Here is a 27,218-nt window from a genome sequence, read left to right on the forward strand (position 1 = left end):
TAGCATGACAATAATTTTTTTTTAAATTTATATTTATTATAATATTATTATAGCTTATACTGTACCACATTACTATTATTGTGTAAAATTAATATTAAATTACTTTTACAGAACATAGTATGTTGCTTCTAAAAAAAATGCATTTCCAGTTTGTTTTATAATGCAATACATAATAATTAATTTTAAATTTCAAACATGTTGTTTGTGCACTTAATGTAATAAACATCATACAATAGTTAAATAAGTTATAATTAGTCGAGACATCACAATAACAACTTTTAATCAGGCATTACCGTCTGGGTCCTAAAGGAGACCCAATTCTTGGGGGAGGACTCGATTTCTCATGACACCATATAGGATCAATGGTTTAAAGCTGCACACTGCCACTATCTGGTCACCGCTGACCGCTTGGTGGTTGATAAAAATCTCCCAACATCATATTGGCATTTCCTTGAATCTGAAAAGACACAATCAAAAAGCAAAATCTTTGTAACTTTGTATAACATGAAAAAGGGAGAGAGGAAATTATACAAAACCTTTTTAAGTGAAAGTTTTTATAATCTTCTTTGTAACGTATGACACACAACTAATAAAAACATCATATCTAGTCTCCAGTTAAATGAAAAATGTGCAGTGTTCCAACCTGATGCTATCATGTTCAGTGCCTGCTTCCTCATTTGTGGACTCAGGAATGCTTCCTGGTGTCTCTCTCAACAGCAGACTCAGGAACATGGGTTCAGGACTGTTTCTTTTCCCATACCTGAGAGAGGTTAGGACAACAAGTATGGAAGCTGGTTTCTGCCACGGAATAAAAAATAAAAAAGGTAATTGTGACTTTTTATCTCCCTATTCGGACTTTATAACGCACAATTGCATGTTAATATCTCACAATTCTGAAAAAAGAGTTATAAAGTCTGAATTGTGTGATATAAACTTATAAAAGTTATAAAGCCTGGTCGTCATCTCGTCATTACAGTATTTATGACATGGCGTGAACGCAGCATAAATCTCACAATTCTTACTTTTTTTCTCAGAATTGTGATATTTATGCTGTGTTCACACGATGTCATAATTACCGTAATTTCGAGATGATGACCCGTGACGATCTATTCAGAGCTGTTCACTTCCTTGAATTTGGAATTATGTGTTTCTATGACAACACCAAAATGAATCTGCAGCGGTCAGGTGGTACAAGTCAGAGATTTCAGAAAATTCAGAGTTTACAAGTTGTAATTACGAGTTCTACGTTCTCATAATTACGGTAATTCCAACATGGCCTGGACAGACACACCTATGAACTGGCAATTGCGAGAAGAAAAGTCAGAATTGTAAGATTAAAAACTCGCAATTACCTCCTTTAATTGTGTTTGTATCTCACAATTCTGACTTTTTTCTTGCAATTTTGAGTTTACAATTCTCTTAATTGAGATATAAACTCGCAATTGTCAAATTGCGGGGGGAAAAACACATCAGAATCGTGAGATGAAAAGTTGCAACTACCTTTTTATTTTTTATTCTGTGGCAGAAACAATCTTCCATAACTTATATAGCTACAAAAGCATCAGAGGAAATAAAAAGGCTGTACAAAATTCTCCAAAATAAGAGAAAGTGTCACTTGTTTTATTATTATTTAAATTATGAAAATATGAATACTGTAAAAAATTAAAGGCCTATTTCTTTGTCAACTCAATTTCAGCTTTGCTAAATACTTTGCTATTGTCCTGCTTTCTGTCTTTTACTGATTATTACACTTTTTTTTATCTTACCTTTGTCGTGTGATGAGCTTGATATATTGCCGCAGGGCAGTGTAGTATTTGGTCAGGTCCTCTGCAGGGATGACTGTGTCTGGTGGTGTGTATGGATATGCTTCTGTGACTGTCACTATCCACATTACAGCAATGATCATGAACATGAACTGATGAGAGTGCATCTAGAAAACAGCGAAGAAGAAGATGAAGCTGACTCTGTAATACATATGGGATCATGTGATTCATGCATGCAACTAAAATGTAAATTTAGCCTAGTTTTGAACAATTTGAACAACTCTTTGAATAATTTTAGCATGGTAATTGATATGACAATGTTAATGTATTTGGTCCTGGCGGAATAGATCTGCTACGCTACTGCTGCTGAATTGCTGCTGTTATTGATTATTGCTGTTGTAGTAGATTATTGTTGCTGCTGATCTATACAGGTGGAGCTGGGGAAGGTGGAGAGTTTTAGACGAACTCTGAAAGCGCGCTGCAACTGCAATAGTGAATGGTAACCAGCCATTTAAATGTTGAGCAGCAAGCTCATTGGCTGCAGATACAACATGAACCACTCAGCTTGTGCCAAGTAGTTAACGCTGTGAATATCATCATCTTGCGTTAAGGACCCATCAGCCTGCGCCATCTAGAGTTTCATGACAGAACTAAGCATTTATACAAACTATACATTAAGCATTTAAAACTATACATTACATTTTTATGTAAAGATATAAAACAAAATGGTAAATAATGAAATAATTTGTATTATTATTAATTATAATTAATTGTCACTTTTCCCTTTTTGCTCCTTCATGAATTGTAAAAAATAAAAAATATTTTTTTATATAATGTAAAACAAGTCAACAGGCTTGATCTTCTTCTTGATCTAAGAACTTCACTTTCCACAAAACCGTGTGTGTGTAATATAGGCCTAGTTTTCCCATTGTGTTTAATTGTTCACACGTTTACCTACAACAACTACAAAATATAATGGTGATAATAATGAAATTGACATTTTTAATTGTAGAACAAATTAGAAATACTGTAATTATTTAAGAGGGTTTTGAACTAGCTAATAGCTCTTGTAACAGCCCGGATTATCATAGGCTACTTTTCTTTTGTAAATTTCGAAATGTAACTTTCACATTAACAATGATGACTTATATAAGATTAAAATAAAAACAAAAATGTTATTTTACTTACCTTCCTCTGGTAAACTGTGTATTTCTTGAGAGGGTTTGACTGACAGAGCAGCTCCCTGTGTTCTCAGGTGTTGTTGTCTGTCTGAGGGCGCTTGCTCGTGTTTTATATAGCAGACCTGAAGCACGCCTCTCTTTTGATACAGCTCTTAACACTACAAGAGGGCGTGTCGATGTATAAAATGCATTATATGACAACTTTGTCAGAAAGAAAGACATTCTCAAACGTCCTGAATGTAACAAACAAGCATTCTGGCTTGTCGCATCTCAAACTCAAAAAGAAATGAGGCTGTAATCGCTGTCAAGGTGCTTCAACATTTACTCACGTCACGTCGTTCCAAACTTGGTGACTTCTTTCTCCTGAACACAAAAAATATATTTTGAAGAATGTTGGTAAATAGTTTTGGTTACCACTGACTTTCAAAATATTTTTCAAATTAAGTTTGACAAAAAAGAAAGTCAGTGTGGAACTGAGAGTAAATGAGGTCAAACATCATGTGTCTGTAAACGATGCCTTGGTCCGAAATTGAATACTTCTGGAATTTTTTTTTTTTTCTTCTTCTTTAAAATAAACTTGTCAGAAATCTGTTTTTTTATTTAGTCGTTATGGGGTATAGTGTATAAATTGATGTGGATTTGATTAAATAGCATTTTAACAAAAAAATTAATCAAATTAAGTGGTCTAAATACTTCCTTAATGCATTGCACTGTGTCCTTATTTTCTCTTAAAAACAGTTGAAGCCCTATATTATATATAGTGCTATGTTCTATTAAATGACCTTGGGTCATAATTCAGCGTCTTAACCAGCCAGTTGAGAGCACTGTATGGCTCTGTGGTCTGATTTCCAATAATTGAACATCATCATGTTACATAACTTTCCATCTCACCCTGATGAGCTTCGTCTTAAGTGGCGTAAATTGTACCTTTCATCAATATTTCGACTGATGCATTAAAAAAAGAAAAGAAAGTGGAGTACCAACTTCAGCTGAAATACCAGGTGACCTATCCAAGGTCAACAACCACATAGAGACTCAATGTAAAGGGTGATTGTGCTGTGCTCAAAATACTAATAAAAATGTGGTTTTACTTTCTCACAAATTTGTTGATGAAATTATAAAGTTATTACACACTCATATAATTCCTGTGAAAATTCAGTAGAATGCCAAATTGCTCTCCTTTTAAGAATTTATGGGTCACTTTTTAATGATCCTGGAGAAAAAAAAACGAGGACAGAAAGATAAAAGATATTATGGAGACACTTTTCGAACGGACAATTTCAAAGTAAGGTCTTGTCAGTGACTAAGATTAAAGCTGACAGCCTTTTATGTTACACTGATCGGATCTGGAACAGGATAAAACATCACATAATGGAAAAACCAAGCATATTCTTCCTCTTCTCTGATGCACATAATTAACTGTATTGACAAAGATTCCCACTTTATTCTGCTTTTATATATTTATTTTTATTTATTCAAGGAACACGAAACAGGGTGTGAGGAACAAACGAACACCTCTGTGGGTTTTTTTTCTTTTATAAAGAAAATTATAAAGAAAAAGGGTAAAGAACGCAAACATGAACACATTTGACTTCTACACATCAACTGAGATGAAGTAGTCATCTTTTAGGGCTTCGGAAGCAGACAGTCTTGTAGAGGAAATCAGCAGCTTTGAGAGGAGTTTCAGCAACTGAGCATCCTGTCAGAGATACATTAGATGATTGAATCATTTTGGAGTAATAATTTTAAACTTATATTAATATTATACATATATATTTATCATATATATATATTTATCAGCTCTTATATTCTACATACCAGATCCAAACCAGTGAACTCGACATTTTGATGCTCATTCTCTAGAGTTCCGCTGAAGTCTGGAACATGCAGCTGTGAACAGAAACGTCTACTTTACTGACAGAAAAGACTTAGATTTACAGAAATAGTTATTTTTAAAGTGCCCAAATTATTTAATTTTAAAGGCTTCTTGTTTTGGAGGTCTCCCATAATAGGTTTACATGCATTCAAAGTCAAAAAACACTTTAATTTTCTAATAATATACATTACAGCATCACCTCTTTTCAAACAGCTATATTACACACTATATGAAAGGTAAAATCTGAAAAAGCATAATAGAGCCACTTTAAAGGGTAACTCTCGCCAAATTGCAACCTAGACTATTTTTGTAAATCTACCCGAGTCAAACATTTGTGTAAAAGTATAATTAGAATGGAAACGCCACTTTTAAGTTTGACCGTATTTTCGTTTCCGGTCAGAATGCCTTTTGAATGGGAGTGCTAGGGGCACTACAGTGATAGCGTCAAAATCACTATTTTTAAAAACTAAGAAGGCTCGACACAACATGAAACTGTGCTTGAAGTATCACCAGGGGCTCTACACATGAACACAAGCATTGACAACATTGTTTGTGTACACAGAGTTTACTAAAAAGAAAGGTTTTGTACGACTCACTTTATCAGTGAGCCGGCATTTTTTCAGTCAAAAATAGTCGATCTACGAATGTAACGTAACAGGGAGGAGAGTAAAGATGGAAAGCTCCTAAAGCTTAGTTCCATATGAATTCACGGATAATTTGTTGTTTTGTCTTTAGTGAAAATTAATATTGACCTTGTATTTGAAAAAGGATCCTCATATAAGAAACAACACTAAAATTCAGAGTCAGTTCATTCACATTCGGAGATCGACTATTTTTGACTGTCAAAATGCCGGCGGCTGGAAACAACAACAGTTGTTCAAAACCTTTATTTTTAGTAAACTCTGTGTACACAAACAATGTTGTCAATGCTCGAGTTCATGTGTAGAGCCCCTGGTGATACTTCGAGCAAAGTTTTATGTTGTGTCGAGCTTTCTTAGTGTTTTAAAAATAGCGATTTTGATGCTATCATAGTCGTGCCCCTAGCACTCCCATTCAAAAGGCAATTTGACCGAAAACAAAAATACAGTCAAACTTAAAGGGGTCATATAATGGTACATGCACTTTTACAAGTTGATTGTACTGAAATGTGTGTTGGCAGTGCCTGTACACAACCATCATAAAATGATAAAAATCCATCCAGTGTTTTTTTTTAAAGGGGTGATGAACTGAGAAATCAAAATTTCCTTGAGCTTTTGACATATAAGAGATCATCATACTATAATAATATCCTGTAAGTTTCAGAACTGAAAACTACCTTGTTAGTCCAATAAAAGCTTTTATAGACATCAGGCTCAGCAAACGACTCGTTTTTCAAAGTGGGGAACTATGACGTCAAAGAGGATAAAACACCGCCTCCACAAAAGAAGATCAACGCCTACTTCAACACGGCCTGTTTAGCCCCGCCCACCGATTCGCCCAAACATGCTAAATAACATAGGACGACATGATAATTGCTAAACCGGATCGAGCTACTTCCAAGCAATAAACATGCTGTTTACTAAATATTGTGCGTGCCTGTTTGTGGAAGAAGACAGTCTGCATAAGCTTCCTTCGGATTCCAGCATGGTTAAACTTTATTAAATCAGTCAATCACAATTTCCCGACGGATCTGCCAGCAACATGTAAGTAACCATGTGTATTCTAATGCCTGATCTGCGATCAGTGATTTCTGATGTGTAATTATTCAAGTTCAGATATTTCTCTTAAAATCGTTCAATACTGTTTATGCATCAGTGACTAAACGATCAACTTCACATAATTTCTCGTAGTATTATGAAAATAATCTTTTTTAAACTGTTATTAAATTATATACAGAAAGATCAAAGAACGATCCCTTTCCATTCGGCCAAGCTGTCAATCAAACAGCACAGCGCGAGCCGCGAGAGCTTATCTGGACACTTACCAAACTCGTGATGAAATAATGACACTGTTACACTACACAACGAAGCTCTTACTGTGTATTCACATCTTGTTTACATTGTGATTTGGAGTAAGCATTTGTGAGAGTGCAAAAATTGCGTTGCAATGATAAGATCTTTATTCACGCGATCAACAGACTGTCTGTCATCTGCTCAGTGCTCATCATGCTGCAACCTTTCATGTGATGGAATAGATTTAAATATAATGCTTTAAACGATACTTTTCACGATTTGTTAATCTCGATAGCTGTAATAGTAAAAACGTAGTAAAAGTTTTCGAGAGAGTTCCTGTAATACTAGCTATTTCATATGCAAGCATGTCAGCCAATCACAGCAGTGGGCGTTTGCACTGCAGTCTCACAGCAGACACGCCCCTTAAAACTGAGCGTTCAAATCTGAAGCTGAAATCAGGCTTGGAAAAATGGCTTTTATTTATAAATTATGACAATTTTTGATGTAAAAATCATACTAACATTATAAGGGCACCCCAGGCAACATTATAAAATAATAAAACAATCCAGTTCATGACCCCTTTAAATCTTCTTATGTTTTCCCCTCTCTCAAATCAAGCCATTCGACCTAGTGATGTCACACGGTCGGACGCCCCTCCCACGGTTGTTGATTGACAGCAGCGTTTCAACACAGACCCGCCCTCGCTCGTGAGCGAGCTGTCAATCATAGTCCGCGCGTCATTGTTGATACGCTGGTTCACTGTCTATGAGCAGAATGGCGTCTAAGCGATTGTGGTGTTCTGTTCTTGGGTGCAATAAGGAACACAGCAGTCATTTTGATGTTCCTAAATCCGAACCACTGAAGACGCAGTGGCTGAGTTTGTTTTCGAAGAGAATATTCCCCACGATTAACGTCAATGCTTTCATGTTTGCGCGAATCATTTCACACACCAGACTGCTTTACAGACGAGGGTCAGTATAGCTGGTTTTGCTAAGAAACTGCTCCTGAAAAAAGGATCGGTACCAACTATTCGTGTTCCTGCTGCACCTCCAGAAGAAGAAGTGAGTGTAACGTTATATTAACCTTTATATTAATCTTTATATTAATCTTTGCAAATCGCTAGCATGCTTCACGATGAATGCGGCTAAGGTTTACACTCAGGGTACATTACGGGCATGTTTTCTATGTACGACGTTCTCAATATAATTCATAATCCCACGTTTATAATGAACAACGCGTTATGGTTATTGTGTTACAAACGGTGTACGCACAGAACAGAGGGGCGGGGTGATTAAAGCTCATTATCATTTAAAGACACATGCACTTAAACAGCGTGCTGAAAACAGCTGTTTTTGACCAGGTAAAATGAGTGTTTTCTTACAATACTAATGATAATTTTTGAAATTACAAACTTTTAATTTAGACCCTAAAGAATAATATTAGCTTGTACAAAAATGGCATTATATGACCCCTTTAAAAGTGGCGTTTCCATTCTAATTATGCTTTTAAATGAAAGTTTGCCACGGGTAGATTAACAAAAAGACTCTAGGTTGCAATTTGGCGAGAGTTACCCTTTAAAGATACCAGTTGATTTTATATTTTTATATCTTATAATTACATACTTATGTATATTTTTAATATAACTGTATATAATGGAAATTATATACTATAATTAACTTATAATTGTACTTAATAAATAAATAAATAAATAAGCAAGCAAGAAAGCAATAGTTCTACCCAGAGCATGATTCCTCCAAAGGCATACATATCAGAGGCTGGGGAAGGCGGCTGACCCTGCTTCAACTCTGAAGCCACCAAACTGATGGAACCGGCCACCATCCCGCTGTCAAACACCCTCTGCTCCTAAAAAAAAAATTGCAAAAAATTAATAAAATTCAAACCTATTGTCTGAGGTTTAATAATCAGGATCAGGTCTGTTTCCATTTAGTTTTTTTCCCCAAAAGGTAAATGAATCCATAATGTCACTGAAGTTGCAGTTTATTAAATTTCACTTACAGGTGTCTTTGTGAGATCGTAATCTCCAACAATGCCTTTCTCTCGGCCGATGGCAAACACGTTGTTGGGATGCAAAGATGCATGAGTAATAGATGCCGCATGAAGACTCTGCAGTCCCAGAGCTACACCCTTCATCACCTTCCTAACCTCCTATGTCACAATAAAAATAAAAAAAACCAGGACAAAAATAGATTTATGCATTTAAAATAAAATAATCACAAAATGATGCACCAAAATTTAAATTCTTATGTTACAGCTGATAAACTATTAAGGCTTGATATTAAAATTCTATACTTTTTATCTAAATAAATACAATTATAAAAATCAGTCATGACTCAATTCTTAATAATACAAATATGCTTTAGGAGAATTTTATGTTAATCTGTATGCATTGTAGACAAGTGGTAAAGTTTGTCAAATACATTTGGAAGTGATGCACTCACACAAGAGGACAGTGGGGAGGATTTCTGAATGGCCCTGAGACTTCCATTAGAGTAGTGTGGTACCATGATGTATGCCAGTGGATCAGACTGGATAGAACAAAAGACATTGTACGCATGAGATGGTACAGAGCAGTAACATCAGCAAAAAAGACAGAAACAAGTATAGTAAAATATGAAGAGAACTTTGCCGCAAAACAGCGCCAGAAGAGGAACCGCTGTGGCCGGATTCTGCTGCTGAGCTCTGTGATAGTGAGCAGCTTGTTCAAGCATCTTCACCTCTGATTCTTCATCCACAGCGTAGCACTGCAAACAACCCAACATCCTTAGTAATCCTGTTGTGATTACGTATACATACTGGGCACTGCTACTTGGGCGGAGTGATTAGCGCAACACCTGCTCGGTGCTGCGAGCAAATCACTCCGCAGAAGTAGCCGTGCTTGGATAATTGGGGAAAACAATCTTGCTCGTTTGGTTTACTGCATTATTTTATGATCTCAGTTTAACACAAAATGTGATACATTTTATAAAACCAACACCCTTGTTACAAATTAAATACTGTACAGGAAAGACAAAGCTACAAATCTGTTTATAGGAAAACAAAACATGACAAAATACACTCACCTAAAGGATTATTAGGAACACCATTCTAATACTGTGTTTGACCCCCTTTCACCTTCAGAACTGCCTTAATTCTACGTGGCATTGATTCAACAAGGTGCTGAAAGCATTCTTTAGAAATGTTGGCCCATATTGATAGGATAGCATCTTGCAGTTGATGGAGATTTGTGGGATGCACATCCAGGGCACGAAGCTTCCGTTCCACCACATCCCAAAGATGCTCTATTGGGTTGAGATCTGGTGACTGTGGGGGCCATTTTAGTACAGTGAACTCATTGTCATGTTCAAGAAACCAATTTGAAATGATTCGAGCTTTGTGACATGGTGCATTATCCTACTGGAAGTAGCCATCAGAGGATGGGTACATGGTGGTCATAAAGGGATGGACATGGTCAGAAACAATGCTCAGGTAGGCCGTGGCATTTAAACAATGCCCAATTGGCACTAAGGGGCCTAAAGTGTGCCAAGAAAACATCCCCCACACCATTACACCACCACCACCAGCCTGCACAGTGGTAACAAGGCATGATGGATCCATGTTCTCATTCTGTTTACGCCAAATTCTGACTCTGCCATCTGAATGTCTCAACAGAAATCGAGACTCATCAGACCAGGCAACATTTTTCCAGTCTTCAACTGTCCAATTTTGGTGAGCTTGTGCAAATTGTAGCCTCTTTTTCCTATTTGTAGTGGAGATGAGTGGTACCCGGTGGGGTCTTCTGCTGTTGTAGCCCATCCGCCTCAAGGTTGTGCATGTTGTGGCTTCACAAATGCTTTGCTGCATACCTCGGTTGTAACGAGTGGTTATTTCAGTCAAAGTTGCTCTTCTATCAGCTTGAATCAGTCGGCCCATTCTTCTCTGACCTCTAGCATCAACAAGGCATTTTCGCCCACAGGACTGCCGCATACTGGATGTTTTTCCCTTTTCACACCATTCTTTGTAAACCCTAGAAATGGCTGTGCGTGAAAATCCCAGTAACTGAGCAGATTGTGAAATACTCTGGCACCAACAACCATGCCACACTCAAAATTGCTTAAATCACCTTTCTTTCCCATTCTGACATTCAGTTTGGAGTTCAGGAGATTGTCTTGACCAGGACCACACCCCTAAATGCATTGAAGTAACTGCCATGTGATTGGTTGATTAGATAATTGCATTAATGAGAAATTGAACAGGTGTTCCTAATAATCCTTTAGGTGAGTGTATAAAGACAATTTACAATTATGAGCAGTATACAATGTACTAGCATAATTGTGACTGGCATATCTTACTCTTAGTTCAACTGTAGTGCCTAGCAGTGAGCTAGGCTTCATGTTATATTATATTCTCTTGTGCAAAAAACAGAATTTGCAGAGGCAACAAGCATATTATAATCGTGTATGAATACTTTAAAAATACAAAACTAATGGCAGGTATGGGTGAGCCATTCATTCAAAATTATAAAAATTCAAAATTAGTTGGGGCACAAGTAAAAATAACATAAGGACTCTGGAAGGTTTCTGCCGTATTCTATATTGTAAAGTAGGATAATGTTGAGATGTGACTTGGTCTGCCTTGATGCTGAAGCATTATACTTGTCCGTCACATGCTTATTTGTACTATATTTCACGTTTTTGGTGTGTAATTCCATTTTTCTTCACTCTTGTCTTTTCAAAATGTCTTTACAGTTGAAGACATTGACCGGCAATACTTTTGACGGGAAATTAATCCCATAGTAACTGACCTTTAGGACTACTTTCTGCCCCTGGAAGTCTGTGCTGAGAAGAGGTCTCCTCCCGCTCAGCTCTCTCATCGGCTCTGCATCAAACATGTCTCTGTCCAAGCTCTTCATTAACAGTCCAGCAGAGCTCTGAAAGCACACGTATGCAAGAAATGAAACAATATCACTCTGCTCCAACGCAGACCTTAAATACACATTCTTTGCTCCATCCCTGTAAATATTAAAAAACAAATGGCTGAAACACTTCTTTGCTTTAATGACGCCTTATTATAACAAAGTATATACTATACTTTTCTGCCACTCTGCCACTGCTGTAATTCCTGCTTAAACCACCAACTGATAAATAAAACTGATAATGAAAATAATCATGCAGTTTATACACTAAATATTAAGCAGCAAAACTGTTTTCAACATTAATAATAAGTATATACTATAAAAGTACTCTAAAGTTTTCTAGCAGTATTTAAATTTAGGCAGGGCTGATTCTGGGTCTTAGCGCTAGTTTATGATAAACATTTTGTAAGCTTAGCATTCTAATCGCTGAACACATGCAGAGACACTTTTGGCAGAGGTCTAACGTCCTTGTGTTATTTAAATTAATACATTTTTAGCTAACTGGGATTTGTATATTATTATGTACATTTCTGAAATACATAACTTAGACAGTTACCTCTGATCACAGATCACTCTAAATTGTAATGTGGACTCTTTGAAACAATGTGTATTGTGAAAAGCGCAATACAAATAAATGTGAATTGAATTATTCAGCCTGAGGGTGGTGCTCTAATGTTGATTGACAAGCAAACATAAAATGCTATCTTAGTATTGCCTTAACGTAGTGTTTATTGCCTCTGAATGTTGTTTTAGAATGTTACAAGTTATGGAGGAATTCCTGTGAGGAAAAGAAAGTCATCTCTATTCTCAGAACAAACATAAAACAAACACAACAGAACTATATAAAGGCTATTCATATTAGCGTGTTTAAACTTTCATTAATTTGATACGAAGAACAGACATGCCAACTAGTTACTGATGCAGACTAAAGCCCTATTCGGACGGGACTAGTTTTCTAAATGGCGTTTGAGTCACAATTCTTATCACTCGACATCTGTGATTTCATTTTGCGATTCAGACCGGACGAACATCTCCATGTTTATTACAGAGGTCGAGTGTGTGTTTTCTAGATGTGGGCATTACAGAAGGTCATATGCTTGTGCATGCGTGCATCACGTATGACATAAATGCCTTTTAATTTATTATGTTAACATAAAATTTTAATGTATTATAAGAAACCCTATTTAATAAACTTCACAAGTTTATTGCAGTGGCTGTTTCTAGACAATTCTAGAAAAACTTTTCTAGTATCTAGACAAATATCTTACTCTTACCTGACACCAGTGTTAATTTCGTTGACGAATAATTTTCGTCATTATTTTCGTCAACGACATTTTTTCACAGACGAAAACGAGACGATAACTAAATAAAAACTAGTTTTGAATGACAAAAACTATGACGAAAATCTATTGACATTTTCGTCAATGAATAAAAACTAGACGAAAATGTTAGATAGTGACGATTTGGGAAGCGATCCAGTCTGATGTCCTGCATTTGTGGTAGATGCGCACAATTGTACTGTGACGTGATCTACCCAGCGGCACACGAGTTGGCATGCGCTGCATGTCTCATAAAACGTTAAAACATGTAAACGTCTGGGAGAATGAGTAGAGCAGACATGAAGATCTGAATAAGAGTGACGACGCAAAAAAAGAGCTATATTCGGTACGGTTTTCTGTGCGCACACACCCGACCCGAAGCGTGCAGCCATTCACATAGACACCTATACAGCGCGCGAGGACTGAATTGGAGAGTATTCACGTAAATTATGTCGGTTATTTCTTAAACAGTTGTGAGTGTATCTATGTGCATGTCATTGGACATGAACCGATGTCTTAAAGTGACAGTGGGTAATAAACCTAATGCGGTCTGTGTCCTTAATATTGATCAAGCAACAAAAGAAAAAGAGAAAAGCATTCACGGCTCGTTAATAGCTTTAATAAGGATTAATTATATTTAATTCATACAAATAAATATGTCTGCTTGAAAGAATAGAGAATGATGTATGCAAGTAGTTATAAAGAATTCATATATCATTCATTGAAAAAAAAGACTGTTCTACTTTAGGAAAAGTGGTTTTATTTCATTTTAAGATATTTTTTAAGTTACAGTAGTTAAATCTGTATCTGTATTGCACGTTCAAACTTTAAAATCATTCATATTAGCAGGTTAATATATGTTTTCTCCGGGAGTATATGGGTTTAGAAATTTTAGAGAAATTCTAAATAAATGCATTTAAATTGAAACCCATTATATTTTAGTCGACTAATTCTACTGTAGATTTAGTCGACTAAAATCTTATTGTATTTCGTCGACTAAAACTAGACTAAAACTAAAACAATTCAGATGACTAAAATATGACTAAAACTAAATGGCATTTTAGTCAAAAGACTATGACTAAAACTAAATAAAAATTTGCTGTCAAAATTAACACTGCCTGACACTGATATTAAAATATGCAGTCTTCGCAGATTCCGCGATTTAGCTCTATTTATTGATTGTATATGTTACTTTTTCGTTGGATACCATCCATATTGAAACTAAATGAAAGCATGCCGAAAAACAGTAAGTAATTTGCTCTGGAATTTTTACTGCGGAGCCGCAAACCACAATCCCACTCAAAACCATGGCTGAATCCGAAATCGCCCCCTAAACACTCATTCACCCTACGTTAGTCCACTAATACTGTTCACTTGAAGGAGTAAGCGAATTCGGACAGCCGTTGAGCGCACATCAAATGTACACTCGTTATTGTGGTGCAATGTGGGATTGAATAAGTGCACACAATAACGTCCACTATGGTTTCGTATACCACCTCAAATGGCTGTCCCCTCATATAACGCCCTATTTGAGGGTATATGGGGCGATTTCAGATTCAGCTCATGGCTTCCTTCCTAAACCTTTGGGGACACTTTTACAGATCAGCAGGTTCAATATGGTTAGGGTTAGGTGTAGGGGAGGGCTTTAGGGACAGGGACAAGTAATGTCCCAATACAGCTATTTTCCATTAGTGAAAATAGCATCTTTCACTGTTTGCACTTAGTGTACATAGCAGCTACCTAAATTTAAACAATGTACATTTTTAAGCAAAACTAGAGGCTTGTAGGTACTGACAAAACAAGTACTCACCATATAGCCATTGAGATCGGCATCAGGAAAGATCATTGGTAACTCAGGAAAGCCTCTTTTCACCAGGTCACACAGCATTATCTGCACATTATGGACATTTCAGGCATTAGATAAAAAAAACAAATAAGGAACTTTTTAGCTGCAACCTGACCTTCATTATTCAAAATATATAAAACACATACAATATGTATATAATGCATGTTCATTTTTTACTTGTACATTTTTATTTACCATAATTCAACATTGACATTTCTATCCCATGACCTGTATTTCATTGCCAACCACAGGTATAAAGGCATAAACACAGAATTATATTATAATTCTTTGCCTTTCTTAACTGTGTTTGTACTACTAAAACGAGGAACAGTTCACTTATGTGTTCATTCTATTAATCGAAGCTCAATATCTTCTAAGAATGTGAAAGATCTTTAAACGCATCTAAACATACATATTGCTTCTTCTCTTGGCTGATTTCTTGAAAGAGAGCATTCCTCGTCTCAGCGATCTCCTCCTTCTTCTTAAGAATCTCTGGCAGGTCCAGCTCTTCTGCCTGAAGGACACTCAAACTGATAAACTGATCATTTCCATCGGATGTAATCAGCATAATGTAGTGTCAAATCAAAATCAAAATCAATAAATCAATATTTAGCCCCTGGTCATCTGAGAACTGTGGCCCCACCATGTGGTTTCTCAGAGCACAGGACTGTTCTCACCTCCTCCAAACAGCTGACCTCAACCAGTTTCCAGCGCAGCTGAGATCGCAGGCTCCGGATGCGCTTCTTCACTGCAAACAGTTCGTCTGCTTTCGGAGGGCCGCTCTGCCACTGCTGTAATTCCTGCTTAAACTGCAGTGAAACATCATAGCCTTGACAACTGATAAATAAAACTGATAATGAAAATAATCATGCAGTGCATACACTAAATATTAAGCAGCACAACTGTTTTCAACATTGATAATAATAAGAAATGTTTCTTGAGCATCAAATCAGCATATTAGAATGATTTCTGAAGGATCATGTGACACTGAAGACTGGAATAAATTACATTTTAAAATATCTTGAAATAGAAAACAGTTATTTTAAATTGTAATAATAAATTGCCGAATTATTCATTCACAATATTACTGTTTTTACTGTATTTTGATTATTGATTATTTTGATCAAATTAATGCATCCTTGGTAAGCAGAAGAGACTTCTTTCGAAATGTTAAGAAATCGTACACACCCCAAAAATTTGAACGGTAGTGTATAAATATTTATACATCTAGAGATCAGCTCTCCAATGAATCAGCTTTTCTGGTCAGCCACTAAGAGAAACTCTTACCTTTGTGTTGAGTTCGTACTTTTGCCTGATCTCCTCTAACAAACTTTGTTCTCTCTGGATGTCTCTCATGGCTTTGCGAAAGGCATTAAACACGATTTTCCTTTCTTGATTGTCTTGTTCCTATGAAAACAGTGGAAAACAAATGTTCCATTCAGTAATACAGTAGTAGCTTGCATTTCACGCTTCTGTTTATCTAAAATTGCACTGAGGAAAGCCCCTCTGGATAAAACCTGAGGGATAGTGCCCTTGCTCAAAAGAAAGGGAATGCACAGGGAAAGGCAGACATAGATGAGCAGAATGTGGTAGATCAGGATAGAAACTCTTACAGAGAATTCAGTACTGAGTTCTTCACACAGGGCATTGTCAGCATTCATCAGGATCTCATCCACACTTTCTGCAACATCATCTTCGGTCACTGATGTTTTCTCCATCAAACACGAAAACTGAAAATCAACAAAGGCTTCATCTTATGGCTTTGAATAAAGTACCTTGATACAATAAACCATAGCTGTGTCCCAAATTACACATTATACACTTTGTACTTATGCATTCAATGTACATGTATGAATGGTTATTTTGTCATTCAACATCAGAGTCTGATGTGCATCATACAGGTATATAAAGTCCACTTTTTCTTTTGGGAATTTTCAGTGTGAACAAACTACATGCACTATTTATACTACAAAAAAGTATAAAATAGTGCATAAGTACAAGGATTGGGAAGCACCTGATACCTATCCTTCTAAATTAAAAGCCAATTTGCCCAAATAATTACCTAACAGTAAAAGGAGACGTGAATTTTAGGAGGTTTGCATGAACTAACATACCTTGCTAAGCCTGGCTGCCCAGCCGCTAAGAGCAAGGAGAGCCTCATCTGTAGCTTTTCGTACGTTTTTGATTTTCTGTTGTTTGTGCCCCTTCCACTCACAGAACTTCTCAAAAGAGTACTCTTCGGTCTGCTCTGCCAGCATAACAGAGCTAAATATTGCAGTCAATGAAGATGCAACTTCCTGTAGATGCAGATGACACCATTTAAAATCCAGTAATGACAACCTGTAAGGTCAATCTTTACATACTATATGCAGTTTGACTGATATTTTAAACACAAGACAGTCCTGGGGTCCGTTCTTCGTACCTCGCTTAATACATCTGAGATGATTTAACAGATGCCAGATCATCCATTCGTGATAACTGATCTCTGGCTAATTTGGTTCTTCAAACGAATTTGCAGATTTGATTAAAATCTGATTTCTAGATTTAGTTGTCGGATATTACTGCGTGTTATTGTGTTCATTGGAAAGGACAGATATATCGATACTCGAAACCATGATCAGCAATCAGCGATTGGCTGGTGTCAAGCGCCATCATATAATAATCAAAACAGGAAACAGCCAAGCAGGCAAAATGACAAAGTTGTAATAGATAAATGAAATGTGTAAATGTTTGTTACACAATTCCAAATTATTTCCATTTTTCATGATTTCTAGTATTTGTACAAGCTTTTTTATCAGTGTCAAGAGTAGCCAATTGTAATTAGCATATCATTTAATTTTACATGTGTAGTGGATAAAGCTTCTTAAGGGTCAATAACATATTTGTAATGGCACAGCAGACACCAAGTTATCTGCATCTCCTGCACTGCATCAACCGTATAATAGAGAACAATATATTATTTGAACGGTGACAGCTATGTAATGTGTGTAAGGCTCCAATAAAATTATGAGGTAATTATTCCCTTGCAAATAAATCTCTCAATGAGTAATATTGGCTCTGTCTATAATAGACTACACAACATTATAATTCTTTTCAAATTCATTATAAAAAAATGTATTATGTACATAAAAACATATTTCCATTTAAATGTTTAATTAATAATTTCCCTGATTCAATAGCATGCTCTTATTTTTTATTTTTTTTGTATATAGTTTTTTTGGCGATTTTTGCCTTTTATTGTGACAGGACAATAGAGAGTTGACAGGAAGCGAGGTGGGGGAGAGACGGGGGACGGGATCGGGAAAGGTCCACGAGCCGAGACTCAAACTCGACTCAAAAATTTCTTCACTGCATACCTTCAGCTTGTCCAAGCGTTCACTGATTGGCAGCTTGTCCACCTCTTGGAGGAAGTGGTCTACAGCAGTTAAGAGCAGATCACGGGCCTCATTCCTGCTGTTCACCAGTGACTCTATTTCTGCCATCTGACGAAACACACACAAACATCTTACAAGCAATGTCATCGCCAACAATACAACAGGGAATTCCTAACAACAATAGTTCACACAAACAGCAATATTTTTAATAAAAACTCTCTTTTTTGAGCAACAGAGACAACATTCTCTTACACGTAAACTCATTTTATTCATTCATTGATCAGGAGAATGTATATTTTACTCACAGTTTGACAGCCTCTTAGATTCTCCAAGGTTTCGTCATAAGCTTTCCACGCAAGCTCCAGCCTCTCTGAGCTCAACGGCACGGAGATCCTGTAGTTCATGATGATGGTGATGGACCCCAACAGGTGATCTTCATCAGCGGAGCATGGATTACTCTCCCTGAGGTTCAAACCCACAATAATGGCAAGTGCATCTCTGAATCACCAACACTTATACATTAAAACCAATGATAACTTTTCAACAACTACAAAAAAACAACAACTGAATGTTAAACAGGAAGTGTTTCTGAAGAGAACTGCCCATCTCTCTACTTTGATTTGGTAGGATAGTTTGCACTGTGTTCTATGTGGTTTTTATTGTGTTGCTATGAAGTCGCTAGGGATTATATCGCCCATTAGGCAAAAACTGTACATCCGATGACAAAAAGACACAATTGACCAATCAGAATCAAGTATTTTGTCTTAGCAAGCAACACTATTTATAAAAAAAAAAAATACAAGTGACCATCATAGGATACATCTTACCTTTTGGACCTTGAAAAGCCCAAATGGGGAAAAAAAGAATTATGTTGAATGTAAAAGCGATCCATGAAAACCCAACTTTAAACTCGCCATGAAAACAAATTTTACAATTTGTATTTTTAAATGTAATATTGTAGTGTTTATTACAAATGATTTATCGGTGCACTTCATTCATTTTTAAAAATTCATGTGCCCTTATATTCTTTAATCAAATATGTTATCCTTCCCTCCCCCCTCGAAACGACTTCTCTTCTCTTCCTGTCATGTGCTATGGCGTGAGGGCGTGGCAACTCCCCTCAAACCATTAGATGGAGAGGAGGAGCGCTAAAGTAAAACCCTGCCCTCTATTTAATATTCCGTTTCACTTGGAAATACGTCACAACACTGGAGAAAAGCCGTTTGTAACTTCCGGTTCATAGCGACTCTAAGTGTCAACATTTTGAATCCGAAACACTGCCCAATTATAGCAAGTATGCATTAAAGGAGAACTCGGCAACTCTAGCGAACTCTAGTCACTTCTTCGCTGATTTTCCCTTTTGTTGTCGCATGTTTTCCCCACGAGCTCCCCCTACAGCTGTGGGGGGGGCGTATATTTCACAACACGGTCGTAAAAAAACTCACTTGCGGCGGCCTCCTCGTCCTCCCCCTCTCTACCGCTGCTCATGTGCGTTTGTTTTGATCGGAGCAAGCCAACTGTATCGTGTGGAGCTATGTCTACCGAGGTGGGTAATCTGGTAATACATCATACATGCGTGTGTGTTTATGTCGAATTGCCGTAAAGCAATTCGTGTTTCGCGCTCGTTCTCGTTCTTGCTTCTCACGAGACTTCCAATTTCTATCTTGCCGGGACGGTAGTCCCCAAGTTGCAAGGTTGGTTTTCCGCCTGGGAACGCTGGGGGGAGCGGGGAAAGTCACCAATATCACCAGAACAGGTTGTTTAACCATCCAAATGAATTCTAGACAGTTTTATTAAGTTAAAAAAGTTACCAAGTTCTCCTTTAAGACAGAAAAAAAATTGATTTAATAATAAGAAAAAATCATTTTGCCTTAGTTTCCTCAGAGAATCCACTTTCTTAGCCAGCTGGGAAATTCTGGTTGCAACTGTTGTAGGATGTTTATGTTCAGTCTCCTTCGTCTTCTCATAACTCTCCTTCGCTGTCTGCAAAATATGAACAAACCTTTATAAGATAAACCGGTGTCATAACCTAAAACACGCTGAACAATCAACCAAATTAATTAAAAAAACACATGTGTGAAACAGCTCAAGTCAAGGGCACCTGGAGCTCTAATTTGGCCTCCTCTAGCTGCTGCCCCAGGAGAGATGCATGCTGCTGGATGGCACTTCCTTCCTCTTTTAGCATCTTGATCTCTAAGTCCTTCTCATTTATCACCTCTCTCATCCTCTGGGTACACAAAACAGCACAGAGGGCACAGATGATCTCGCATGTAACCAGGGTTTTCACTTCAAGTGTGATTTCTTACATGCAGCATAATGATAATGAGAACCAAGCATCAGTGTACATACACACACTACCATTCAAGAGTCAGTAGGAGTTTTTTAATGTTTTGAAAGAAGTCTCTTATGCTCACCAAGACTGCATTTATTTGAAAATATAGTACGAACAGTAATATTGTTACAATTCAGTCTTCAAATGTAATATACACTAAAAAATAATAATATTGTGAAATATTTTTACAATTTATACTAATACATTTTTAAAACATAATTTGGGCAATTGACCTTTCGCCGGCCCCTCCCCCAAAACGGCCATTGTCCAATCACACATCATAGCAACCGTTACTATGTGAGCAGGTCCGACAAACATTAGCAAGATGGTGAAGCGTGCGCCCATGGCGTTTGTAAATCGGACACTAGATACCCCGAGAGATTGTCTGGAGGAGTTATGTTCTTTCCATTCCCAAAGCCGAAAACACAAACAGTGTGGACGGCCCCACTCCCAGTTAAATGTGTCGAACATTACAAAGCATAAATACGTCTGCTGGCTGTGGTATCGATGGCTACTTAAAGTTTTTTTTGTTTTGTTTTTGTGATCTGAAAAACTATCCTATCTGTAACTCAAAAAACATAATATTGTCTGAACCGCGATTTTTATGATCCGTTGCCCCACTAATAAATATTATGGTCTCAACCGCGATTTTTGTGATCCGTTGCCCCCCTAATAAATATTATGGTAAGTGCATTATGAAAGACAATCAAGGAAAGTTATTTAGATTCAAATTAAGGCTATGTCTGGTTAAACAGTTATTGTGTGATTTCGTTTATTGTGCTTTGTCAACTTGAAGCATGAATTTAAGAAAGAAAATCATTTTTGGAAGAAAATGCACCACATACTTTTGTCAATGATATAAGTTATAGCTAAAAGATTGTAAAAGCTTTCAGTTCACCCTGCCTAATTGTAGTTCAAAAGTCAAATTAAGCTTGATTAATGATATAGTGACTGATCAAATAAACTACAGCATCGGGAATATAACTCCCATGTGTTTTGCAGCATTTAAAATTTTAGTCAATGCGAAAAAACACACATAAGAAATTATTGCTGACAGCACTTTTATTTTCAGAGAGTTTTTTCTTTCACACAAAAACACAACAGTAAGTGTCTTTCAATGCTTTTAAACACTTGATTCCTCGTTCTTTGTCATATCACAAATGATGTGTGAACACCGGTAAGCATTAGCCTCGATAGAGACGTAGATAGTAGTCGTGTCTCCTTCATTGCGTATTTTTATATTTTGAATATATCCCTCCACTGCACTCTGTAACCCCTTTTGCCTTGATCTGGAGGATATCTCGGAGGTATTGCTCCAAAAATGGTCACTGACACGCACGGATATACCTCTTTCCGTCATGGCAATCTGTCGCGCTGGTCGTGTTTGACCATTTGTTTGTCGGACGTAGCAACAGTAACTAAGGGGGGCGGGGCTCGGCGAAAGGTCAATTACTCCAGTCTTCAGTGTTACATAATTTTTCCAAAAACATTCTAATTTGGTGCTCAAAAAACATTTCTTATCATAATTATCAATGTTGAAAACAGTTGTGATCCTTCTTTCAGGATTCATTGATGAATAGAAATTTTGAAAAAAAAATGAAACATATCCTGCAAGTGAATGTCTTCACTTAAAAGCGTCTGCTAAATGATTAAATGTAAATGTAAATAGAAATATTTTGTAGCATTATAAATATCTTTACTGTACCTTTTGATCAATTTAATGTGCCCTTGTCGAATAAAAGTATCAACTTCTTTAAAAAAAAAAATCTTACTGACCCCAGACTTTTGAATATTAGTGTACACTGAAAAAATGTTCTGTCTTTAAATATCTTGAACGCTGAGTAATGGAAAATCAATGGTTTTGCTGCAGGACCCAGATATTATATTTGACATCAACTAGCAACAATGTTTATTGTACAATTGTAAACTAAATTAATTGTTAGATTTAAAACATTAAACTAACAGTGAATAAATAATTAGTTAAAATGTATGTAAATTAAAATAATAATTCAACTAAATTTAAATATTTAAAATAATAATTTGAATAAATGTTCAAATGTATTCAAATGTGTTCAATATGTTGACTTGTCTACATTGTTGGTTTTCTAAATTGTATGCACACCCTTAAACATCAATAAAAATATGGGTATTTTCTTCTCCCTTCTGAAAGTTGACGGGGGTCTAAATCTCTCTGAATATCTGGCTGGCAGATTTGACCATTGGGTGCTTACAGTGTTTTTTTTACCCCACAGGTCTGATGTCAACAACCCTAACAGAAGATAACTACCAGCTGAGGACCACTAATTTATAATGATTAGATATGCTGTGAATGTGGTGATAAAATGAACCTTTGAGAGAATGAGAACGTGTCACCTCACCTGGAGTTCAGACTCGGTTTTATTTGCCATCTGCTCAGTATTCTGAGAACACAAGTGCGGTCCATCTCCATGTGCCTTTGAGGCCTTGATCTCAGTAAGAGATTCCTCACCAACATTCATTTTCTCCACAGGCTGGAGAGCAATGATGCTTTTCTGCTCCCTACAACATGTAGAAAAACATGGATTCATACTCAGAACATTCATCAAGATATTTTCATGAAGAGCATGGGTGCTACATCCCACTGCCATAATAAAAGTGAATAGAAATGTTATCCTTAAAGTCACCATGAAATCAAAATGGACAATTCTTATTTTTTATGGAATATTTTAGTGCTTATTATAAATGATTTATCAGTGCACATCCTTTTTTTTTTATTCATGTGCCCTCATAATCTTTAATCAAAATAGCCTCCCCTCCCTCTTCTCTTCTTTGATGACTCGTTTACTGGCGCGAAGGCGGGGCAACCTGTCACTCACATGACATCACAGTAATAGCAAACCACAACCATCCAATCAACTTCCCATGGACAAAATCAACTCCCATCCCTCATTTTTTCTCATTTGAGAAACTGTTTCACTCGGATACTCGTCAAAATGGGGAAGAATAGTCTATCGCAACTTTCTTTTCATGCAGACTTTAAGCACAAACCACAAGAGGTAAATGCTTCTAATATTGTCTGCGTCTCTCAAAACTTACTTAATAACTTGAGGTTTCTGGTCTGAGAATATTGGCCGCAATTTCGGCATGCATCCCAATGAAGAGCCAAGTGTGTCCAACTCCCCCGGGGGGTTCCTGATGGGCCATAGTCCTGTGCGCTCCTGCAGGTTTCCTGTGGGAAGGGAGTTCTCCCTTTTGCCTGGGAGACTGACTTTGGCAAACTTAAATTTCAACAGCTCCTCACCAATGTCAAGATTCCCCTGGAAGGCTTCAACCAGGATGGTTCCATCAAAGCAAACTGACTTTTTATGGACACGCAACTTTTTTCCATGAATAATATTGTGAAGGAAGGACTTCCCCTAGTAGTGAACAATTCAAGAGTTGCAAGTGCTGTAACCAAGTCTGAGTGAACATTTCATTTCACTACATTTAATTTTAAACAAATATTAGATGCATTTAAATTCATATTTATAGGTAAACGGACCATTCTATAAAACAGTTGTGTCAGATACCTGTGAAAAAAGAGGGGACTCTTGCTCGCTTGACACATGAAAGCCCCAGAACTTGTACTTTTTTGCCAGTCCTGTTGTCTGCAGTTCTTCAGGGAGTTCAACTAACTCAGACCGACTGACAATCTCCATATTTCCATAGTCAATGTACGAAATATAGAACTGAGCAGAAAAGACAAATTAAAACCTTATACAGTGAGGAAAATAAGTATTTGAACACCCTGCTATTTTGCAAGTTCTCCCACTTAGAAATCATGGAGGGGTCTGAAATTGTCATCGTAGGTGCATGTCCACTGTGAGAGACATAATCTAAAAAAAAAAATCCTGAAATCACTATGTATGATTTTTTAACTATTTATTTGTATGATACAGCTGCAAATAAGTATTTGAACACCTGAGAAAATCAATGTAAATATTTGGTACAGTAGCCTTTGTTTGCAATTACAGAGGTCAAACGTTTCCTGTAGTTTTTCACCAGGTTTGCACACACTGCAGGAGGGATTTTGGCCCACTCCTCCACACAGATCTTCTCTAGATCAGTCAGGGACCAACAGTGGACCTTTTTTCACCAAGCTGCTTGGCAATTTCCCCGTAGCCCTTTCCAGCCTTGTGGAGGTGTACAATTTTGTCTCTAGTGTCTTTGGACAGCTCTTTGGTCTTGGCCATGTTAGTAGTTGGATTCTTACTGATTGTATGGGGTGGACAGGTGTCTTTATGCAGCTAACGACCTCAAACAGGTGCATCTAATTTAGGATAATAAATGGAGTGGAGGTGGACATTTTAAAGGCAGACTAACAGGTCTTTGAGGGTCAGAATTCTAGCTGATAGACAGGTGTTCAAATACTTATTTGCAGCTGTATCATACAAATAAATAGTTAAAAAATCATACATTGTGATTTCTGGATTTTTTTTTTTTTAGATTATGTCTCTCACAGTGGACATGCACCTACGATGACAATTTCAGACCCCTCCATGATTTCCAAGTGGGAGAACTTGCAAAATAGCAGGGTGTTCAAATACTTATTCTCCTCACTGTATGTGATATTCATGAGAACCACATCAGTGTTAAAAGAATGAAAAAAAAAAAAAAAAAAAACAGCTCTGTACTTTTCTAATTATTCATAAAGTTGTTATGTAATAGACCTCAAATTATCTTTGTCCACTCTGAAAAAAAAATGACACCATTTGCTTTTGGTCACAGAATAAATTAATCACAGGTGACTTCATCTGAACAGGGAATTTCTGTAAAGTCATTGGTAACCTTCCATTTTTGTGTCATGATGCATTTACACCAATTTCAAAATAAGGTCTGTAATATCATCCAATAAAACAAATAATTCTGATTATAGAGTGCAACAGTGCCCTTCCGGAATCATTTTTTGGGTAAATTTTTCCCATAGGGATTTTAAAAAAGCTTAATTTTAAGAGTTATAAGCCATGAACCAAACCAACCAGCTACGAGGTAAATCACAAACATTAAAAACTTTGATTTTAAGCAAAAAAAGTATTTGAAAATTAGACAAAAGTCAAAGGTGCAAGACTGTGTACTTAATGGCTTTAATAAGGGAAAGAACTACAATCCCATGAAGCATTGAAAATTACAATCTAATGAAAAATGATGGAGAAAAATAAAACTATTGATTTAAATAGATTGATCATATATAGAGAAACAATATATTTTGTTTATTGAGAAATATTTAAGAGTGTAGCGAAACAGAATATTCAGTGTTTCATGGGAGTGAGTGGGCGCTAAAGTTATTTTGACACGATTTCTCAGCAGAATCATGGGTAATGTTGTTTTTCAGCAGGAATTCCAATTGTAAAACATGATTATTTAAAATATATTGTTGAAATAATATGGACTTGGAGGCTTAAAAAAAAAGCAAATACCATTGATTAGCAACCTCGTAGCTTACAGTAGATCTGTCTTTAGGTTTATAAGTTATTGTTTAAAATCAATTCCCGTATGGAGAAAATGAATGATATTTTTACTTCCAGAACCAGACTGTTGCACTCGATTTCTTCCCTCATTGAGGCTACTATATGATTGGTCCCTTTTTGATTTACTCAGCTTTTTACAAACCTTGTCTTCTGTTTGCTGTTGCACTGTACACCTGTACCAGCACTTGTCCTCTGAAAATCGTGCCCCATAGACCTACACAGGAAAATGGAGCAAAGAGTCAGATCTTGTAGATCTTTCTTATTTGTCCATGTATTACTTGCCTTGTGTGAACTTGGCCTTCCCATCAGTATAGGCGCGATGGGGCATTTTTCTGTCAGCATAACATTGATCTTCTCATTTATTTTGTCTGTTACATTCTGATGAAACAAAAACCAGCATATGGATGAACATACTGCATATTCTGATTTTCACATTCTGAAATGTTTCAATTTACATTTTTGGCTCACACTAGCTTAACATGGTAGCGTAAACAGTAAATATTAAGCTTACCTGAGCCCAAAACGTGATGGCATCCACAACATGAGTGACAACCACGAGTTCCACTGGATAAATAACAATGAAAAGCAACGCTCAAACATCAGCTCGTGTATAAAAACGGACAATGACGGATCGAAAACCAGGAGAAAAGCTGCAACTTACTTTTTTCAGGCTGAATCCCGGACTGATCCATGAGATATGCCTAAAGTCAACAACGTGGCAGCCGTTATATTAGTTTTAGTTTTCCACGGGTCTCCATTTGACAGTAATTTTTATTTTGAATATAATGTCGTTCGTCTTACCAATGTTTAGCGACCTGCTAACGTTACTGAAAATACCGTTGCTAATCCACACAGGCGAACGATGTTGTCAATCGATTGCAGTATGTCCTGTAAAGTATAGCAAGAAATGTACTGTTAAACATGCAAATTGCAAACCAATTAATCAGTTTTAATAATGGGTAAAGTCACCAAAGTTTGTACAGTGGTCTGTCTCAGGTGTTGTCGTGTTTTCCCCTTCAAAGTAAACGATTGAAGAAGCATGCAATTTTAATATAGGATATATTGCCACTTATAATTTTAACTGCAACTAAATATTATTTTAGCAAAGTGTAAACTAATAATTCGGATTTTTAAATCAAATCGAATCTTTGTTGTAGTGACGTCCGATTTGTGAACAACTCGTTCGTAACTCGGATCT

At 36.7% G+C, this 27,218-nt stretch overlaps 2 protein-coding genes across 3 annotated transcripts; both read right to left on the reverse strand.

Annotated features, from left to right (window-relative positions):
• Positions 1-205: 205 nt before the first annotated feature.
• On the reverse strand, positions 206-3,233 carry LOC307172764 (pro-neuropeptide Y-like). Of its 2 annotated transcripts, none has more exons than XR_013823765.1 (4): positions 2,952-3,233; positions 1,767-1,930; positions 644-798; positions 206-457 (listed from the first exon to the last, which is right to left on the reverse strand). XR_013823765.1 is itself a non-coding variant. In XM_079895352.1 (4 exons), exons 2-4 carry the CDS (start codon positions 1,928-1,930, stop codon positions 436-438), a joined length of 303 nt encoding a protein of 100 aa, XP_079751478.1. In that variant the 5' UTR covers positions 2,952-3,233; the 3' UTR covers positions 206-435. The 2 variants fall into 2 exon arrangements, 1 of the variants encoding a protein (XP_079751478.1); XM_079895352.1 differs by having other exon boundaries at positions 644-760.
• Positions 3,234-4,395: 1,162 nt separating this feature from the next.
• Positions 4,396-27,218, reverse strand: stk31 (serine/threonine kinase 31). The gene is made up of 26 exons (XM_079893957.1): positions 27,002-27,218; positions 26,822-26,908; positions 26,682-26,721; positions 26,532-26,584; positions 26,303-26,398; positions 26,163-26,234; positions 24,083-24,241; positions 23,610-23,929; positions 22,913-23,072; positions 20,304-20,429; positions 20,073-20,185; positions 18,508-18,664; positions 18,185-18,310; positions 16,943-17,125; positions 16,442-16,558; positions 16,116-16,235; positions 15,506-15,637; positions 15,241-15,342; positions 14,793-14,873; positions 11,553-11,678; positions 9,394-9,513; positions 9,211-9,297; positions 8,768-8,917; positions 8,489-8,614; positions 4,763-4,834; positions 4,396-4,643 (listed from the first exon to the last, which is right to left on the reverse strand). Exons 3-26 carry the CDS (start codon positions 26,710-26,712, stop codon positions 4,539-4,541), a joined length of 2,934 nt encoding a protein of 977 aa, XP_079750083.1. The 5' UTR covers positions 26,713-26,721; positions 26,822-26,908; positions 27,002-27,218; the 3' UTR covers positions 4,396-4,538.

The sequence above is a fragment of the Squalius cephalus genome (assembly GCF_949319135.1).
Source record: "Squalius cephalus genome assembly, chromosome: 15".
In the NCBI taxonomy this organism is placed as follows: Eukaryota; Metazoa; Chordata; class Actinopteri; order Cypriniformes; family Leuciscidae; genus Squalius; species Squalius cephalus.

Bases quoted from the DNA above. Each gene is read 5' to 3' on its own strand.
- stk31 (XM_079893957.1), bottom strand. From the start codon at position 26,712: ATGGATCAGTCCGGGATTCAGCCTGAAAAAA. The intron at 26,399-26,531 runs GTAAGCTTAATA...TTGTTTCATCAG, and splicing joins CCATCACGTTTTGGGCTCAG to AATGTAACAGACAAAATAAA. The intron at 18,665-20,072 runs GCAAAATGATTT...TTTGAACCTCAG, and splicing joins GATTCTCTGAGGAAACTAAG to GGAGAGTAATCCATGCTCCG.
- LOC307172764 (XM_079895352.1), bottom strand. From the start codon at position 1,930: ATGCACTCTCATCAGTTCATGTTCATGATCATTGCTGTAATGTGGATA. The intron at 761-1,766 runs GTAAGATAAAAA...AACCTCTCTCAG, and splicing joins AAGCTCATCACACGACAAAG to GTATGGGAAAAGAAACAGTC. The intron at 458-643 runs GTTGGAACACTG...GTGTCTTTTCAG, and splicing joins ACTGAACATGATAGCATCAG to ATTCAAGGAAATGCCAATAT.